The 21,184-nt window shown below is 46.2% G+C and overlaps 1 protein-coding gene across 11 annotated transcripts in view; it reads right to left on the bottom strand.

Annotated features, from left to right (window-relative positions):
• Ttll5 (tubulin tyrosine ligase like 5) overlaps positions 1-21,184 on the bottom strand; it is a 228,348-nt gene that overhangs the window by 6,963 nt on the left and 200,201 nt on the right. For 9 of the 11 annotated variants that reach the window (XM_051196360.1, XM_051196362.1, XM_051196365.1 and 6 more), the window contains one exon: positions 21,036-21,158. The exons of 1 other annotated variant lie outside the window; for it this stretch is intronic. In XM_051196360.1, coding sequence (XP_051052317.1) covers positions 21,037-21,158 — 122 coding nt within the window. In that variant the 3' untranslated portion in view covers position 21,036. Of the gene's footprint in view, positions 1-19,962; positions 19,982-21,035; positions 21,159-21,184 lie in introns of those variants that run through there. One more of the 11 variants, XM_051196361.1, reaches the window with a different exon arrangement.

Below are 21,184 nucleotides of genomic sequence, written 5' to 3'. Positions count from 1 at the left end.
TATGGGAGGCATCCAGTAGGAAAACCCATAGGGTCAGGAAGCAGAACCGTGGACTCCCTGCAAAGAGTCATTTAATACGTACAGAGCTGCAGCATTGCAAGACGAAGTGTGCAGATGGACGACACTGTCAGATTCACAACACAGAAGTGCTTGACGCCAGTCCAGTGCACCGAACACAGGCAAAGTGGCAAATATACTTGGCTCCAGGCATAACATGAAGTGCTTGTATTATCTTACTTAAGATAAACTAAACAATCAAAGTAAAATAAAGCAGGGTTCTGAGATGGCTCAGTGGGCAAAGAAGTTTGCCACCAAGCCTGATGACCTTCCTTCTTGGATTTTATATGGTGGGAGAAAACAGACTTCTATAAATTGCACAGAAACACAGGTGTGCATGTGTGTGCACGTGTGTGTACATGAATGCATGTGTACACACAAAATAAATAAACATGATTTAAAAAACAACTAAAAAATGGTCCAAAGTTCAAGCATCTCTTCTACCCTATGCTCCGGAACTTCCATCTTACAGGCAGACAGCTGTCTGGTTCTGACCAGTGGCCGCTCATGTGCCTTTCTCATGACAGCCAACACACAAACAGGAGCACGACTACTCTGTGCTTTGCTTTCGGCTCTGCAAAGTTGTTCCTTGCCCACAGTAACTTCTACGTCAAAAGAACTCCTTAGGTAGTCCATATGCAAATATATAAATCTCAAGACATCTTTGGTTCCACAGATCTTTGTAAGGTCTCTAGGTACAACGGTCCCTAGGATCAGTCTGTCATTCTGTCATCCTGCAACCAGGAGATAACAGGAAACAGCCTCTTCCTCCCTGACAACCAAGGCCCATCCAGGAGAGGCCATGGCCGTCAGGAGCTTAACAAGGGAGATGCTGTTTCTCAGGATGCTCTGAAAGGGAAAGGAAGGATGCCTGCACCCCTGTATTAGAGTCCCTTAACATCATGGAAAAAAGAAGTTTAACCACCATTGGGAACAGTGACAGCTCTGCCACATGGACCTGATGTTTAGACAAACAGGAGGCAGCCGCTCTGACAGCGCTACTAAGTTTGGAGGCCGCAGCCAATGGGAACCCATGTCTTTGCTGGGGCATCAGATGTCAGCTTGTTATCACCAGGCAGAAATGCTCCAGATCCTTTGAACTAAAGCTGGGCTTCAACAACCACCAACCCTTCCTTCCCCTGCAGACCTCTTCCTGTAAGTTCATAAAGGCTCCGGGATGTGTCTGCTGTTTTATGTTTATCACCCAAACCAATCCATCCAGCCCCTTAGTCATTTTTATTACTCTCCACTGGCCATCTCAAACAGTCGCATCCTGCTGAGGGTTATGGTGTACTGCAGCCCATCTCTAGCCTATTCTTTTATGCCCCTCCACGTCCGCAGACTGGAGAACCATCAGAGCAGTTTCCTAATCTGTGCGGACATGAGTGCTGGAGCCTGAGAAGTTCTACGTGGTTTTACTGTCTGTACACTGTCTTATGAAAGCTATAAGCTTCTTTTCACATGATATTCTATTGCGTCTGCCTAAGCTTTTCTAACCTATGGCATTGCTTCTCCTTTATCTCTCCCTCACCCCGGAGCCACATGCACTCCTGGCTGAGAATCCGCATGTGACAGCTGGGCTGGAAGGACATCGTACTATTTATCTTTACCCTACGCCATAAGTGCTCTTTTTCACCCTCAGGGAACTGTGTCCTCCAAGCCAGAGTTTCAGCTCCTTCCCCAGAGTAATCTTCATTTCATGGAATGGTCCTGCTGTCTACAGATTAGGCCATCAGGGTACCCAAGTTTAGTAAACAGAATTTGCTGCCAGGTGGTGGTGGCACACGCCTTCAAGCCCAGCACTTGGGAGAACAAGCAGGAGGATCTCTGTTGAGTTCGAGGCCAGCCTGGTCTACAGAGCGAGTTCCAGGACAGGCTCCAAAGCTACAGAGAAACCTTGTTTGGAAAAACAAGAACAAAAACAAATTTGCCATGTAAAATTGTCTCCAATTATCTTTTTAATGTTCTTTATTTTTAAAGAAACAGACACCTGAAAACAAGGCCAGTGTGATTGGCAGCCTGCGAGATGGCCTGGGTATTCATGTCCAGGGTGGGCGGGACTTAATGGCTCACTTCTGAGACAGACAATACACAGATTAAGTTCTGAGCACCCTGTAGCTGCTGCCCTAGGGGTATCCCCATCATCCCACCAACCCACAGGCACTCTATTAGTTTGTCAGGGCCACCATAACAAAACACACATCTGGACAGATGCAGATAAGCACAACCTCATTTTCCTCACAGCTCTGGGGGTGCTGGTAGGTTTGGCCTGTCTGTGTTTTCACGTGGTCTTTTGTCAGGGAGCACATGTGCCTGGGATTTCCTCTTCTAAGGAGTCAGAAGGGATGAGGGTCCAGAGTGACTACTTCATTTTAACGTCATCACATTTTTAAAGGTGTACCTCCAGGTGTAGTCAATTTCTGAGGGACTGGGGAAGGGGAGGGCTTCCACATCTGAGACTTGGAAAGACACAATCTGACCAAGCACACAGACACAGACAGGCAGATCTGGGACAGGACGCAAGGAGGGGCTTGGCCAGCAAGCTTGAGATCCAGAGCTTGGAAGCTGCTCTTCAGTTCATCTCCCAAATGAGGTCAGAGTCCCTGGCTGCCAGCTTGCCTACAACTGTAGGAGAAATCTCAGCCAAAGATGGCCGGCTGTACCACAAAGCTCAAGCCACTGGAACTATGAGGTAAAGAAGGCCCGGAGCCCTAAGTTTGGGGAGAAAAATTATTGCACAGTACCCAATGCCTACCAACAAAGAAACCATGTTAACTGTACCTACGTACCTACGTATTTATGACAGAAACCGTGTGGCTGGGGAGCTTTTCTGTGAAGTTGGGGAAGGTCAAATACCTTGTTGCAAACTTTGCTACATATAAAATCAATGTACATTCTTTAGTGTGTGTGTGTTTGTGTGTGTGTGTGTGTGTGTGTGTGTGTGTGTGTTGGGGTGGTATTTACCTTCTGAGGATTAACCTGTTTGAGGTGTCACATGAGAGTAAAAAACAAAAGTGGAAAGCTAGCAGACTCATTTGCCTTCCCAGCCCCCTGTCTGGTCTCCACAGAAGCCTATGAAGAAGACATGGCAGCCGTTTAAATTTAGGTACAAAGTATCTGACACGTGGCAGACACTAAGAATATTTCTAAGTGTAAGTGTTTCCAATGTCCTAGGCAAAACTTAGCCCAGAGAGGCCAGCTGTTCCTGTAGGAACAGCACAGCTAACATGTGGCTACTGGAGGGTTAGAATCCAAGTTGGGTTCTGTTTCCCACTGAACCGTTTCACATATTTTCTATTTGCATTTTCATCCCAAAGATTATAAATAAAAATTAAAAAAAAATAATGTTGTGTTAATTGACATTTCACTTTTTGTTATGCTAAAAGCAATGGAAAGATGTAAGCCAATAATTTCTTCTACAAATAGCCAATCCACAAGTGTGGGCACACAAGCCCCAACACTCTGGAGCTGATTTGGGGGAGATTTATAGCATTTGTACCTAAATATTGGCCCCCTCCGAGGCAGGGTCTTGATGCATTGCCGGGGTTAGCCTTTGGGCAGGGATTCCCCCTGCCTCAGCTTCCTGAGTGCTGGGGTGACAGCTGTGTATGTTTACAGGTATTTTGTCTGGGAGCATGTGTGCACACCACGTACATGCCTGGTGTCCTCGGAGGACAGGGGAGGGCTTTGCATCCCCTGGGATTAGAGTTACAACCAGTTGTGAGCCACCGTGTGGGTGCAGCCAAGGCTCTTCACCAACATCCCTTATCATTTTCAGGTCATGACAGGCGCGGCACTCCACCGTACATCTGGAACATTCTCACAGAAAGCTCTGGGTAAATAAAACAGCACAGCCCTTGAGTCTCAGTAAGAGCATGATTTATGCTTCCTCTTAGGAGTTCAAGGGGCAGAAAGAAGTGTGGGATGGCGCCCACTTATCTCATGTTTGCACTAAGCATCCACTGTACTCCTAAGACGGTGTGTGTGATGGATGAATGACATAAGTCATAGATCCTTTAGAAACTAACAAAGTAGTGGTAGAAGAGTAAAATAGAGTATTTTAGCAAATTTTACTAGAGGATGGTTGGGGTGACGGAGTAGTTGATGGTAAGAGATGGGTTTCTAGAAAGAGAAGCCGTGTGTATGGCAATAGGGCAAGTAGATCAGGATGGCTGGGGTGTGCTGGGCCAGTGGTGCACAGCAGCAGTCACCAGTGCAGACTTTCATCTACTTGGGCAGTGCAGGGGATGGACCCCTAGTGCCTTCTACCTGGAGACAATGTCCCACCATTCAGCCACATGGCAACCCTTTGGTTTGGAGACAGTTATTCACTATTGGTCCAGGCTGGTTTTGAACTCCTAAACGCTGGGAACACCAGCATGCCAGGCATCAACTTTACTGGCTTTGTTGTTGGGTTTTGGTTTTGAGACAAGATCTTACTATATTGCCCTGGCTGCCCTAGAATTCTCTACACATGCAGATCAGGATGGACCTGAACTCAGTCCTGCCAGCCCCTAATTCCCAAGTACTAGGATTAAAGACATGAACCACCACATCTGGCCTTAGAAATGACATATTTATTTATGCTATTCATTTATTACCTTAAATTAATTAATAAATTTATATGCCAGGGCATGGAGATAAAAGACAAGTTCTCAAAGTGCACTCCCACCATGTGGGTTCCAGAGACCAAAAACAGTGGCCAGATTTGGAGACAAGTACCTTTACCTGCTGGGCCAAGCCACCCCCAACCTCTTTTCTTTGTCTTCCACATTCAAGACAGGGTCTCACAGAGTCTTACTCCATATCTCAGACTGGCATGGAATTAAGCCATGCAGCCCTGATGTCCTCCCCGATTCTGCCTCCTGAGTGCTGTGTATCCTGACCTGTGATGCCATGTGTGGTAGCTCGTGTGTGTGGGGGTGTCTAGATTTGAAATTGTACTGCATGGAGTCAGCAGAGAATAAGGGAGAGGATGAAGGCAGGGTCCTGAAGAAGGACAAGTCAGCACTGGATGAGGAGACATTGCAAAAGAGACTAGAAGGAACAGACAGACAGATGGGATGCGTGCATGCCTGTGTGTGCGTGCCTGTGGTGTGTGCCTGTGTGTGCATGCCTGTGTATGCATGCCTGTGTGTGTGTGTCTGTGTGTGCGTGCCTGTGTATGCATGCCTGTGTGTGCGTGCCTGTGGTGCGTGCCTGTGTGTGCATGCCTGTGTATGCATGCCTGTGTATGCATGCCTGTGTATGCATGCCTGTGTGTGCATGCCTGTGTATGCATGCCTGTGTGTGCATGCGTGCGCATGTACAGGCGTGTGTGATTACCAGACTCAGAAGTCAACACCACTAATGCCATAAACATGTGCCTATTATCATTAATAGCTACCAAGAGGGGGATCCTCTCCTACCCTCCCCTACTCAGAGAACACCTCTGACCAACTATACTGTACATACAAAAAGATGTGAAAGTAGGGAGGGGGATTTGTTGGCAAGAAGAGGTTCAGTAGGAGTGGGGGGGGTGAGAGGGAGAAAGAACTGTGAATACCACCAAAATACATTATGCATATGAATAAAATTGTCAAGTAATAAAATATTGCTATTTCTTAAGGCAAGAGGTTCTTCATCTGTTTCTACTTTCCCCTTGTGCATTTCCTGTGTGCTGCGGCCCTTAATCGAGCTGCTCCTTAACCCCTTCCTCTACATTATTTTTTCTGCAGAAATTTAATTAAGTAACACATGCAAATTTAAAGAGAATTTACCATCATTCTTTGCCTTATAAAATTGACTTTTTTTTTTTTTTTTTTTTTTTTTTTTTTTTGAGACAGGGTTTCTCTGTAGCTTTGGTGCCTGTCCTGACACTTGCTCTGTAGACCAGGCGGGTCTTGAACTCAGAAATCTGCCTGCCTGTGCCTCCTGAACCCTGGGACTAAAGGTGTGTGCCACCACTACCTGGCCTTAATTTTGTTTTTTACATATACTTACACACTGAACTGTAGGTTAGGGCCTTTTGATCTAGTCATTGTGTTATTTCCCATGTGTGTCAAATTTTAGGCTGAGTGTGTGGATACTAGGCACTGGCTGACTACACTACAGGGGCTCTAGGGTGGGCATAATGAATTCCCAGCGTTCACAGAGCCACAAACCCCCAAACCACATGGGAACAATACACAACTGAAGGGGGGGGGACACTGGAGCTCTGGCTGGCTTGTAACTCACTGTGTAGAACACGCTGACCTCTAATTTTGGAATCTGCCTGTTTCTGCCTCCCAGCACTGGCCTTAAAGGCAAGGCCTTTAATGTGCCTGGCACTTTTTCCTAATTCAATCTATAACTCTGAATTTTAATAGTAGAAGTCACCTTGCCGTGTAGGAAATCTTTCTTTCTTTCTCTCTCTCTCTCTCTCTCTCTTTTTTTTTTTTTTTTTTACCCTTTGAATGAGATATGGAAACTAGAAAGTTACTTTAAACTGAATACAGACACATTACACGATGGCTTATAGATTTGCAGCATTTTGGAATGTAACCTCATTTCTCAAAATGTCAAGATATTATTCAGCATTGCAGGGCAAATGGCTGCAGGTCATATACATTTGAGGCACGCTGCTTTATAACCTGGGAGACAGGCTCTTCAGAGCCTTGAGCCTCTGAGAGCTGGCACCGGCAGGCAGCATTCCTCACACCAGTTGGAGGTGGAAACCTGTATATGTTGAATACTTTGGGAAACATGGCCCTGGTTTTACTAGCTCAGAGAGGGTGGGTGACCTGCCCAAGCTCACACAAACCACAAGCTGAGGTAAAGAGCAGTTTCCCCTTCCAAACCGGGCCTTCTTTCGGGCCACCACTAAACCCTCCATGGAGAGTGGGACCCCACACTGACCCCCAGGCATCCTCACTTCTAAGACTCTTGGAATCTCTCCCTCAGTAGCAAGGACAAAGATCAATGGGTGATCTCTCTAGAAGCCCTTCAGCTGCTCCTAGGTGGGGGAAGTCAACAGGCGGGGGCAGAGGGTGAGGGAGGAGCTCGAGGATGCTTCAGGATGCTTAAAAGAAAAGTGGATTTATTCGAGGTTAATTCCTGGGACAGATGTGAAACTGAATACTTCCTAGCCCATTCCTGCCCCGGCTCTTCTGGAAGAGAAAAGGGCAGGGCTAACCTACTCTTGATCACACCAGGCTGTGGGGCTTTTGAAATTCCCAGGACAAGGGCACAGGCCCTTTCCCGCCACTTCCCCTTCCTACACAGCCAAGGGGAGAGAGAGCTGTGGCTGCTCAGAAAAAGGGCTGCCTGCCCTTTCTCTCTCCCACCCGACAACCTCAGAGGAGGGGACATGTGACAGGCTCCAGACCTTCACCCAGGGACACAGCTGTTGTTCCTACCCTGGGCCAGGAGGAAGCAGTTGCTTGTAAAAGTGATCTAGAATCCTGATAACTCATCCATCTGGGGATAGGGAGAAATGAGAATTAGTTTAATTCCTCTGTGAGAGGCCTGTACACAGAAAATGCTAGACTACTAATTAATGGTTGGGGATCTTGTTCGAATTCTTCAGATGAATTAAGGAAACTGTAACATCTTGGCCACGTACTAACACTACGACGAGCACAGCAGAAACACACAGGTGCACACATAGTGTATGTTTTCTCCACCCCTCACAGCTGCTCGTACCTTGGAACTCGAGGGTCAGAATGGAGACCCGTTGCTATGGCAAGCTGACCGAAGCTTATTGCTCCTTTGGTTAACATAGAAATGCAGGGCTCCTTAACGCCATGTTAAGGTAAGGGAGTCAGCAGCAGGCCCCCATCTTTTCAGACCCGGGATGAGAGGGTTAGCTCCACAGAAGGAAGTAGCAGGAGCGGCTGGCCCGTCCTGGGTCACTTAAGGTATCTCCAGGGGTCACCTTTCAAAGAGCAAACCACTTGTACCGCCACATTGTCTTGGTGATCAGGCAGCCTGGCTGTGTCACAGCAGGGCTGGCTGGGAGGGATTATCAAGGCCAGCCTGCCCCATTCTCAGCTGCTCGCTCACAGATTTGGGGCATGAGGTGAAGCTTAAGACGATGAAACTATACTCAAGGTCCCCTGAGCTCTCGGTGGACTAAAGCCATAGAAGTCCCCTGGAGCCTGACACCTTTCCAAACAGGGACATAAGGTGAGGCCAGGCCCAGTGACAGCTGCCACGCGCCAAACACAGTAGCTTGTTTGGCGATGCAAAACACTGTGGGCAACCTTTACTCTCTACTTAGAAGAGAGTGGACAAATACCCGTGGATAAATCAATATTATGTTTCATAAGCAGGACACAGTGAATTAGCATTTCAAATAAACCTTTAAATTTCCATCAGAAACTGCTTTTAAATATACACTTTATTACTTTTGATTATGTGTAAGTATGTGCACATCTGTGTTGGTGCCCAAGTCGGCCAGAGGCATCAGATCCCCTGTGAGTGGTTATGAGGTCTCTGATGTGGCTGTTGGGGACCATACTCTGGTCCTCTGGAAGAGCAGTGAATGTTCTTAGCCTCTAAGCCATAGCTCTAGGCCTAAATAAGCGTTTATTATAGAATGTGGGGAGAGAAAAGTAAAAAGTTTATTGCTGACACCAAAGGCCTTTTGTTTTGTTTTGAATGAAGGTTATTGCTCTGTCGGTCAGACTGGCCTGGAGTTTGCTATGTAGGTAGCCCAGGCTGGTAATCCTCCTGTCTTAGACTCCCAACTGCTGAGATGGCAGGCACACCACACCCAGCTTGTTCTATTCTTGGTCTTTAAAATACTAAAATTTGGGGTAGATGTTACAACCCCCCCCTTTTTTTTTTTTGAGACAGGGTCCCCTTCAGGTTGCCCAACATGACCTGGAATTCAGACTATATAGCAGAGAATGACTGAATTCCTGGTTTCCCTGCTGGGGTAACAGGTGTATGCTACTAGCTCTGGTTATATCCCACATCTGAATAGAATCCACCCGCTGAGAACACATAATTCAAGAGTTACTGTTACCCAAAGTGGTGTGACTACCATACAAAAATCAAATTTTAGGAAGCCTTCTTTATTGCTGAAATTCACCCCACCCTCCGTCCTCCAGCCAGCCAGCTAGCCTGGGAAACCGCTAGTCCACCTTTAGTCTGTGGGATCATCTTTTCTGTATGTTTGTCTTTTGAGTAAGGGTCCATGTAGCCCAGGCTGACCTCCCTTGAGTGCTGGGATGACAGGCATGTGTACCTCCAGCCTGTACATTTTACATCAATAGCCTGTGACCATGGCGCTTTGTGACTGGCTTTACTCCATGTTTTCAAGGCATGCCGGGACTGTAGTGTGTATCAGTGGCTCGCTCTTTTTCCGTAGCTGTGTGTGTACTATATTTTATTTTTTATTATCTGGCAGACATCAGGTTGCTTCCACAAGTCGGCTCTTATGAGTAATGCTACCACACACCCTTTCACTCAAATATACCATAACTTGGAGGGTGGCTGAGTTAACTGGTAACTGCATATTTAATTGAGGGATTGCCAAGTTTCTCCAAAGCAGCAACATCATTTTACAGTCACATCAGCAGTATGTAAAGATTCCAGTTTCTCTCTATCTTCACCCACACTTGTTATTACCTAGCTCTGATTATAGTCACCCTCGTGGGTGTGAAGCGGTTTTGATCTACCTTCTCCTAATGACACACATCTTTTCTAGGTGGTTATTGGCCATTTTCGAATGTTCTTTAAAGGGGCATCTTTGAAATCCTTTGTTCCCTTCTAAAATTGCAAACCCTTTTATTGTTGAGTTGGAAGAATGCTGAATATATTCTGGATAAAGTCTCTTGCCATACATATAACTGGCAGTTACTTTCTCCTGCTCTAACTCTCTTTGTGTGTGCTTTGGTGTGGAATATGCATATGTGCATGCAGGTTCATGTGGCCCATGTGTGCACAGAGGCCACAGGAGGACATGAGGTGTCCTGTCTATCACTCTCCATCTCGCTCCCTTGAGACAGGATCCCTCGCTGTCACCGGCTCCCTCACTGGTGCTGAACTTGAACTCAGGTCCTTGTGCTTATGCAGCGAATGCTCTCATGGACTGACCCATCTCCCCAGCCTCCCCCTTTTTGGTCTTGATGGTATCTTCTGAAGCACACGGTTCAAACGTTTTTTTTTTTTTTTTTTTTTTTTAAATGGGGTCCACTTTAATTGCATTGTTTCATGTGCTTTATGGGGCTGTATTAAAGGGACTGCTGCAGAGTCAAAGTTATAAAAACATACTCATATATATTCTAGGAAGTTTAGCTTTAATTCTTGTATTCTGTCAGCTTGGGGTTGATTTCTATGCACAGCATGAGCTGGGATTCAACTTTCTTCTTCTGCAAGTGGATAGCCCACTGTCCCAGGGGTATTGGTTTAGATTATTCTCTGTCTGCTGTACAGTTATGGTAGTCTGGCTAACAATGGCATGATGTAGGGGTTCATTTCTGGACATTTACTTCTAGTCTAGTAAATTTATTCGATGTCAAACCTATTACTATATAGCTTCTGTATTTATTACTTTAAAATCCTGTTTAAAATTCCAATGCAGGACCATTGGGTAAGCGTCAGATTTGGGTTAGCATTAGTTATCAAGTTCCATTACTCTTTTTGGAGGATCTCAGTGAGGACCTGAGCTCAAGAAAGCTTCTCTTCAGACGAAGCAGGGGCCATCAGAGCACAGCAGCAGGGGTCACAGCAGCCACACTGTGAGCAGACCCGAGGACACTTGTGAACAGTTTCTAAGGTGGCAAAACGAAGCTCCTATTGCAGGTCCGAGTAGTTCAATGGTGTAACCACTCCTCTGCTGCGGGACACTCAGAGCAGCCTGCACATGCTATGGAAATGGACGAGAGCAGCCTGCGCACGCTATGGGAATGGACGAGAGCAGCCTGCGCATGCTATGGGAACGGAGGAGAGCAGCCTGCACACGCTATGGGAACGGAGGAGAGCAGACTGCACACGCTATGGGAACGGAGGAGGGCAGCCTGCACACGCTATGGGAACGGAGGAGAGCAGACTGCGCACGCTATGGGAATGGAGGAGGGCAGCCTGCACACGCTATGGGAACGGAGGAGAGCAGACTGCGCACGCTATGGGAATGGAGGAGAGCAGCCTGCGCACGCTATGGGAATGGAGGAGAGCAGACTGCACACGCTATGGGAACGGACGAGAGTGGCCTGCACATGCTATGGGAACGGACGAGAGCGGCCTGCACACGCTATGGGAATGGAGGAGGGCAGCCTGCACACGCTATGGGAACGGACGAGAGTGGCCTGCACACGCTATGGGAACGGACGGGCCCTATCACTGTTACACTGTACAAAGAAAATGGCATTATTTCAACTAGCAAATACCTATAGTTGGTCTTTCCCCTCCATGGCTCATTTTCCCTCCTGACTTTGCTGGGAAGATGGAGTCTCTCAAGTATTACCGGAAGCCTCCAGGTAACAGGGGCAAGCAATGTGTCTGTCTTTGTGTCAGTCACAGAGCTGGTGACTGGGAAGCGATGACTCTGCTCGCAGGGAGGAGGCATGGGAGCTGTCAGGTGTGTGTGTGTCAGCAACCCTTCTCTTGTTCTTTCTCAAGAAAAGACTTGGACTTGCCGAGGGAGGAAATGGGCCCAGCTAAAGGACGGTTCGTTCTCAGGTCTTGGCTGCCAGCTGGCTGTGCCCCTGAGAAAGCTTCCTGCAGGCAGGCAGACTGAGCTGGCATCTGTCTTCTGCCCTAGCCTCCTTCTTCCCAGACACAGGGATACACTGCCAGCGAAAATGGCAGCATCTCTGACCACAACTCTCAAAGACTTCCCTGTAGGGCTCCTGCTTCCTGCGACAGCTAGGAAGAGCCAGTGACCGGACTCCTGTCTCTGACTTCTGAACATGGGAGGAAAGGAAGAATCCTGCTTTAGACGGCCTCAGTTTCTGTTCCCCTCAGGTAATACTCCACAATGACTACACAATGACTGTGCCTTTCCCTTCCTCTGTCCCCTACTCCACCCACAGCAGAGGGCCAAGCTCCTGACTTCAGCTAAGGCCTGTAGAGTTCCCTCTGCAATCGGAACTGCTCGTCCTTCACAGGAGGTCAGGTGTGGGGCACACAGCCAAACTGCTCAGGGTCATGGGTGCCAAGGCTTCATCTAAAGGTGGGCGGGTTAAAAGGCTGGAATAAAGATAGCCCAAGTGTCAGGCGCACTGGCTGCTCATGCAGAGGACCGGAGTTCAATTCCTAGCATCTACTCAGTGGCTCACAACCATCTGTAATTCTAGTCCCAGGGTATTCACTGTCTCCTTCTCAACCCCCTCCCCTGTTTTTTTGAGACAAGGTTTCTCTGTGTAGTCTTGGCTGCCCTAGAACTCACTCTGTAGATGAGGCTGGCCTTGAACTCACAGAGATCCACCTACCTCTGCCTTCTGAGTGCCAGGACTAAGAGTGTACACTGCTACCACCCGGCACATTCTAAATTCTTTAAAAGCTTAGATAGGGTTATTGATAGTGATAGTAATCACACCACACAGGACTGAATTTAAGTAAACATAGAAAAGGTAAAGGCCAAGAGAGCTTTGGTTCTGTCCCGAGGCCACTACAAAAAATAGAAATGTAAAGTGCACTGCTCTAGAACAGTAGTTCTCAACCTATGGGTCGTGAGCCCTTTGACAATCCCCTCTCTCCAAAAATAGTTACATTATGATCCATAACAGCATCAACATTACAGTCATGAAGAGCAATGAGAACAACTGTATGGTTGGGGTCATCACAACATGAAGGACTGGATGAAAGGGTCACAGCATCAGGAAGGTTGGGAACCACTGTTCTAGAACCTTGCTAATACATTTTCACAATGCTCGATGCTAGCCAAAGCTTTGAGAGCAGAGTGCAGCCTCCAGGGTATGTAGTATGCAATTTGAGAGACAATCAAGGAATTTCTGGTAAGTTCAAAATTCACACACACACACACACACACACACACACACACACACAGACATACACAGACATACACAGACACACGCATACACACACACACATATACACACACAGAGAGACATACACAGACACACGCATACACACACACACACACACACACATATACACACACAGAGAGACATACACAGACACACGCATACACACACACACATACACAGAGAGAGAGACATACACAGACACATGCATACACACACACACACATATACACACAGAGAGAGAGAGAGACATACACAGACACATGCATACACACACACACACATATACACACAGAGAGAGAGACATACACAGACACACGCATACACACTCCTTCAGTGTTCAGAAAAAAAACTCATCTTGGCGATATACTTGAAAGGGCTCTAAAGGGTGTAGGAGAAGAAACAAGTTGAAGGATAATGGATCTCAAACAGACTGAGCCTCATGTGACTTTAGTCCTCACAGTGAGGTCCTTGGCGTGTGTGGCCTGTAGTGGAAGGCCCTCATGAGAAAACAGTGTGGGAACAAGCAGGTTCAGGGTAGAGTCTGGAATGCAGGTCAGAGGTTACTATCTGGAGTATCCATCAGTTTTTTATAGGGCACAGTTTTATAGTGCTACAAGAGATGGGACATCTAATTTTGAAGCTTGCTTAATAATAAAATATATTGTTCATGAATTTTCCTTTAGATTTTGTTTTCTGAGATTTTTCATTTTACTTCAAGCCAGAAAAATTGAACCATTTTCCACAAGCAAATTTATGTATGTAAGAATGTATTATTTATTTTAAATCTCAAACTTCAAGGCATTGAAGCATTTTGAGTATTGCCAGGGTTTCAAGAAACACATGGAGTCTAAGTCTACTTTTAGTTATGGTCTTAACTGAAGAGACAATCCACCCAAGAACCAACCAATGATAAGAGATGACAAAATGTAAAGAACCGTTCAACATGATGATATAAACTGTTAAGTCTTGAGGGACTGAAAACTGTCAAGATAAATGCAAATTTACAGTACGGCTTACCGGAGGAAGAAAAGTTTAACTGAGTCCCTCAGGGTTGGGGGAGGGTTAGCAAATGTACACAAGCATACAAATATTAGCAAGATAAACAAATGAAGAAATGTGCCATCCACTCATTTATGTCCTCAGCATAATTTCTTAAACTCCTGCTGTGTTCTGGATGCTATGCTGGGGCTTCAGACTGGACCCAATTTTCTCCTTCTGGAGATGGAAAAGCATTCAAATAATCCATGATGTCTGAGTGGTCATCAGAGCTGTGCCAGAGCTGAGCCAGATCAGGGCTGGGCAGAAGGGAAGCTGCACAAGCCAGACAGGGAGAGAGATAGAGACAGAGACATGGAGAGAGAGAGGGGGAGGGGAAGGGAAGGAGGGAGGGAGGGGGGCAAAAGGAGGACATGGTACCAAGATAGCAGAAACTATGTGAATACAGGACCAGAGAACACAAAGGCCATAACATGGAGAGATTACTTCTACCACCTGCTTCCCAACCATGCGGGTTGCACAAAGAGCCCAAAGAGAAGCTGCATGTAGGATGGCCTAAGACACATGTAACCCACACTGTCCCCCAGGCAGTCACTATCCTACCCCTGGATCATGTGACTGCAAAGACTCACTGCTGGCTTTGTCCTGTCATGGTGCCATCTTTTTATTTTTTATTTTTTTTAGATTTGTTTGTTTATAAGATTTATTTATCATGTATACAGTGTTCTGACTGCAGGTGGAAGAGGGCATTGATCTTTTTACAGATGGTTGTGAGCCACCATGTGGGTACTGGGAATTGAACTCAGGGCCTCTGGAAGAACAGCCAGTGCTCTTAACCACTGAGCCATCTCTCCAGCCCTCATGGTGCCATCTTTATTGACAAGCACTGTAAGATTTTTCTTGCACGTACATCGTGTCAGGAAGTTGCCAAATGAAACACATTTCTGGGCTAGCTGGCTGAGAATACTATTACTTCATTCAGTGAACTCTACATAAAGCATGCTAAATAGTTACTTTGGAATAAGAATAGGAAAAAATAGGAAAAAGCTTAATCCTCCCCAAAGATTTTTTATTTTTACTTTTTTTTTTTTATATTACTGGGGAGTTAAATCCAGACCCTCATGCATGACAGGCAATAAAAATTCCAATTTATATCATGTTTCCTTTTTGTTCTGGCTAACACAACACTTTACATCAACTATCTTTGTTTGGCCTCTGATTTAAATCTTTTTGAATTTTCTTATTTCTTAGATCAGCTTCCCTTCGTTTTTCATGTTTTTGTTATATTAATATTTGTACTATATTCTGATACTTTATGCTAGAGGTGGAGTTTTTGTTGTCCCTGCTAAGTTATAACCTCACCTGAGAGAAGCTGCCAGCAATGTATGATGTGGCAACTTCAACTCCCACACTCACGCTACACTAGCACCGGGCTGGCATATGCCTGCAAGGCAGCGGCCACAGAGGGCAGCTGCTGATGAATGAATGGGAAGACCGCTGATTGTGTCATCTGAAGAGTGGATGAGAAAACGGTGCATAATACGGGGTGGAGCCATGAGCCCCCCAGGGCTGCTAATCCTGCAAACTGTGCTGGTAACACCACTGGTTGTTTTTAATCAGATGCTATAGTGTGGAATTTTCAGGAAGCTGTTCTTAGAAATAAGACTCTCAAACTTTATTTAGTACTTGCTCATCCTTATTACTAATTATATGTGCACATATTGACCTCTTCTTGCTGTTATCTACATGTGCACATATTTACTTTCTTACTGCCACCCACATGTACACACCATATTTACCTTCTTACTACTATCTATATATGTGCACATACTTAGCTCTTCGTACTACTATCTACTTACTTCTTACTACTGTCTGTAGGTGCACATACTTACCCCTTCTTATTGCTATCCATATGTGCACATATTTACCTTCTTATACTATCCATATGTGCACATATTTACCTTCTTACTACTATCTATATGTACACACAGTTACCACTTTTTATTGCTATCTATATGTGCACAAACTTACTCCTTCTTACTGCCGTCTATACATGCATACATTTACCCCTTCTTGCTATCTGGTCAGTCACCTGATCAGAGGAAGAGGCTAACAGAGTACTGCTTCACTCTCTGGTCAGATGGCCGGTTTTCATGAGCCTGGCTCCTGAGAAGACTGTCTCTTCTTCGTATTTATACACAGCAACGTCCCTTCATAGAGGCATGCCTCACAGAAGGGGCTCCTCTCTTTTTGTGTATGTATGTAGGATGCGTGTGTATTCATGTATGTGAGTACAAGCAGTCCATCTTGTTTGAGAAAGATTCTCTTCGTTGTGGGCTGATGCACATACTAGGCTCAATAGCTTTCCAAGCTTCTGTACAGTTCCCCGTTTCTACTGCCCCTGTTGTAGAAGCACGGGGATTGCTACATACACTACTGTGCCTGGCCTTCCACAGGTTCTGGGGCTTAGGACTCAGGTCCTCATGCTTGCACAATAAGTGCTTCACCCACTGAGGCACCTCCCGAGAGCTTGTGGTGTCTCCCTTCTCAATGACCAAAAGCCTACCGCAGACAAGTCAGATCCTCTGCATAAAAATGGGATAGGTATTTGCACACATGCTCAATAGAAAGAAAGACGAACAGATACAAAAGATCAGAGGAGAATCTTCAAAGAACAGCAGTTTTGAAAATTTCCCATTATAACATCTGCTTAAAACTATGACAGGTTCATCACCCAATACAGTTCTACTACAGTCCTACTACAAAAAATATGAAAACTTAGCAGTCTTCAAAACGTACATTAGGGCTTGCCATCTATTTGAATTTCCACGGCAAATTACAAGTAAATAAGAAGGGGAAGCGGACAAAAACCCCTTTAGACATTTCAGTGTCAGAATAAAGAAGAGCAAGCTTTCTACTGACTAACAGGAGATGGATCAATCCAGGAACAGCAGTGACTTACAACCAGCTGACCTGTCTCGTCACCTGAGAACCGGGCTGGCTTTCCTACTTACACCCTCATTTGTGCTGGGGTCATAGGTTATGTCTTACTGATGTAGCTAAAGGCATGCTTTACCCACTGAGCTGAATGACCTGGATTAGGTGAAACGCAATGAGCCCTTACTAGCTGTGCAGCTGCCTGGGATAGCCATACTCACAAGTTGAGAACAGAAACCTAGGTGACGGTTGTTTGAGTTTAACTAGTGATGCCTTCCACTGAGGAGTGAAGGTACCCTTCAGTCCTGAGCCTTTCCTTTATAACCTAGTTTGAAAGAATAAAGGCTAAATATCAACAACAATCATGTCAACAGGGCAATCTACTTCATCATTCTCCAAGCCCCGCAGTTAAATACCTACACCCCCTGGAACCCAGTTCCAACTCTGCAGATGAGGTAAGCACAGTTGTAAATATTCCATGAGTAAAGTTTGCTTTTTCCAGAGACAGGCATGGCTTAACATGCCACTTTCTTTCTGTAGAACTTTTAGGAACAATTATGTCCTAAGGACACATGGATGGTAAAGCAAAGGTATGTGGCTGTAACAGGCATCCCATTAAGACTAGTAGCACGGTGTGTGGGTTCACTTGCTTTGTGACTGGAGGCTGGGTTGCTAACAGGGAGTGTGGAGAGACTCCCAGGGCAAGGCAACAAAAATGAACTGGATCTTCCACCCAAACTGAACAGAGGTTACACAGGGCCACACAACTTTGCTACAAATGCAATGGTGAGTACAAGTCTAAGGATCCAGGGTGCCAGGCATTCCCCCCCCCAAAGAGCAGCATGTGCTCCAGGAATAGTCTGAGAACGAGGCCACTGGACCTCCCTTGTCCCGTTAACAAGGTAGTAATTGTTAACAGTTGAAGGCGCATCACTCTTCTCTTGGGATTTGGCCAGCTCCGCAAGAGACAGTATCAATTTTCAGATGTTATCTTTCCCAGTAGCTTATTTCTTAATCCACTTCAGAAAAAGAGTTCCTTGGCTTTCTTTCAAGCAGACCAACCCCCTTTGGGCGGGTTCTAAGAATTACCCTCCCTTCTTCTCCAAATTGAAAGCCAGGCTCACTCCTCTCTAACTTCCAACCAGGTGGTTCAGCTATACTTGAGTTTTGTTTCTCAACGTAGAAAGAGTAACTGCAACAGGGACCCCAGGAGAAGGATGCAGAGACTCAGTGGCTGGCAGCCGGGCCAGCCCGCCATGTACAGGCTGCATCATTTTCCTTTTGTGTGGCTGCAGCCCAATCAGTGTAGCAAGAGACGCCGCTGAAGCACCATGTGCAATGAGGCCTGTCACGGAGTGGTGCGACAGCAGCTTGGAGCAGGGCACTATGAACCCAGTTAATAATCTTTGTTGATTCCTGGTGTGGCACATTAACGATAGTCTTACTGCTGGTGTTTGCTCTAAGAATGTGCACTTTGGACACAGTATGAGAAGTCAGTGCAGACTCAGGAGAAAGAGGGAAAGGCTCGGCAGGAGGAAGCAGATTATACTTCCAGTTCCCAGAGCGGGGCACTGGTCAGAAAACTAAGCAGTGCTGGTCAGGAGGCAGACAGGAGCGAGGGGACTCACTGGTGTTTTGAGCAAAGGGACCTGTGTTAAGGACACAGGCCAGTTTTTCTCTTCTGAATAATTTCCAGTGGGCTTTGGGAGCCTGGAGGTGTTTGTTGGACTCTTGGGACCTGGTTCAGGAATGACTGGGCAGGGGCAACAGTTTGGACCGGTGTGGGAGAGTTTGATGAAGAAAGTTGTTGGTGATATGAACCTGGGACTGGCTGGTTTGCATAGAAGAGGCTTGTTTGTTCTAGGGCAACTTGGGGTTATATTCAGGATTAAATATCCCTGATAGAGGCAGAGACTTCCCTAGTCTGTAGGTACCCCAAATATCAGAACACTAAGAGCACAGAAAATAACACAGAAGATAGTTAACACAATGTATATATTTATATTATGTTGGCAAAATAGACAGGCGCTAAGACAACATATACGGCAACATCTCTGTGTGAATTTAACACTTGCCTAGGGTGGTGGAGAGGGGACTTAGATGTACTTTCATTCCTGACACCCTCAGCACAGTTACCTTCAAGAGGACACCAGGAATTTCCTCGGCATTATATGACGTGTCTTGCAAAGTTACTTCATCTTCTTCAGTCTAGCACATCTGCCTCTCTAATGCACAGAAGGAAGGCTTCTGGGTGGGTCACAGATGCTGATGCTGCTCATCAGTAACCGTGGTTGCAGAGTCCTCTGCCCACCTCCATTACACAGATTGCTGCCAGAATGGGCTGTGGCCTCTGAGAGTCTTCTGCCCCCTCACCATGTAAGTTACTTCTCTGTTCAAGGCAGGCATCCCACTGTGGATGGGTGATCTGAACAGAATTAACAGTTTCTGCAGACACAGGCTGGTGGGCCTGCTTGCTGATGCTTCCCTATAGCCAAACTGCTGATTTCTGAGACCACCTCTGACTCTGGGTCCACGTCTGTCACCCTTGGCAGGCTGTCTCCAGAAGATGGTGAGCTCGAGTTTAGCAGGCTTGTGTCTGTGTAGAATTCCAGGTGAGGAGGTGAACTTTCTAAGGCTGCACTGTGGACACGCCCACATGGCCCAGCACTGACCAGAGAGGAGTGAAGGGATACAGGAGAGCGGCTCGAGGAAAGCGATACGCCATGGCAGGTCCAAGGCTCACAGACCTGGAAACAGAGACGCCAGGACTCCTTGGCAGGCCATCAGTTTGGTTTGGAGCTGGCTGTCACATTCACCCTTCCGGATGCCAGTGTACTGAAGGACATCTTGACCCTCTCGCTCAGTTTTCTATACTTTACAAGTTGTTCATCATGGGACAGGCTGCTTAGTGTCAGGGTTAAAGTGTCATTGGCTGAATGGCACCAGAATTCTGGGTGTTTTTTGGTTTCTCCGGTACATTTTGGTAGATGACCAAGTCGTGGATTTGGTGTTCCTGCCTCTCTCCTCATTCCTTTCTGGAGAGAGTTTAAATGGGTTGGGAAAGATATTTGAGGCTTTCTGGTCCAATGTAAATGAACCCTGGGGTGGGTAAACAACTTTCCTTTCTCCTTTGCTCTCCTGGGGTATTTTAATGAATAATGCTTCTCAAAGAAGTGTATAAATATTCCCCCAGAGGAATGGAGGATATTGAGCTCTCATAGGAGGTGTGCCATTAATGCTGAGTATGTGGGACCCAGCGAAGAAGAAAGGAATAATTACAGTCTTGAGGGTTCAGAGAATTTTCTGGTGAGTTTTGAAGGCTACGGCTGGAACATAACACTGAGGAGCATTAGTGAAGTGAGGACACAGCTTCACAAGACCAAGGCTGGCAACCCCTTAATTGCACAGGCTACCACAGGTGGTGTAGATTGGGGCAGAGCCTGTTTTGCTGCCAATTAATGGGTGTGTGCTTATTTAAAACTTGTAACAACCACAATTATCAACGTCACTGAAGCCTTTACAAAATATTTTTGTTCCCTTTCCACCTCATTATCTCAGTCCACAAACTACCTACACCTCTGGTGGAAAAGCCTTCCTTGATAATGAATACCTGTTCCCTGTTGAGACAAATGCAACTGGGTGGCAGCAGCGTCACCCTTTCCCATACCCCTGGCATACTTCACCTGTGAACCTTGGTTATGACTGTAATGGTTCTGATTTGTCTCAAAGACCCTGTATTTTTAAACAAAATCGTCTAATAACAGCAGAGAAGGTTCTTACTGCCACAGCGCCACCTTCTGGGGGGGGGCAGGACAGTACAGAAGCTAGCTATGCACAGTTGAACTTTGACCCGGCTTTGAATGGTCCTTATGTGCTATGTTTTTATAAAGTCCCACTTGACTGCGCTTTTCTCTTTGTTGGTACTGGGGGTGTGACCCAGGACTCCGTGCATGCTAAGCATGTGTTGTACCAGTGAGCTAAGCACCAGACCCTGCACTGCATTGCTTTTCTGCAGCTACTAAGTCCCTAGCTGTGGCACGAAGTCAGAAAGAGATAATGACAACAATACGCTCTTATTCTTACTATTACCTTAAATTGTCCCTGACTTCACCGACTTTGATTTTCTCTGTCCTAGAACTGTAGCAAGGGCTCCAGACTGTGTGGGTAAGGGTTTGGATCTGGCGAAAATAACTTGGGGAGCTTCCAAAGATCCTGGAAAAATGAAGAAAAAAAAAATC

Source organism: Phodopus roborovskii, unplaced genomic scaffold (assembly GCF_943737965.1).
Source record: "Phodopus roborovskii unplaced genomic scaffold, PHOROB, whole genome shotgun sequence".
Lineage (NCBI taxonomy): Eukaryota > Metazoa > Chordata > Mammalia > Rodentia > Cricetidae > Phodopus > Phodopus roborovskii.
Note: the sequence above shows the minus strand (reverse complement) of the source record. Positions and strands in the feature narration are given on the sequence as shown.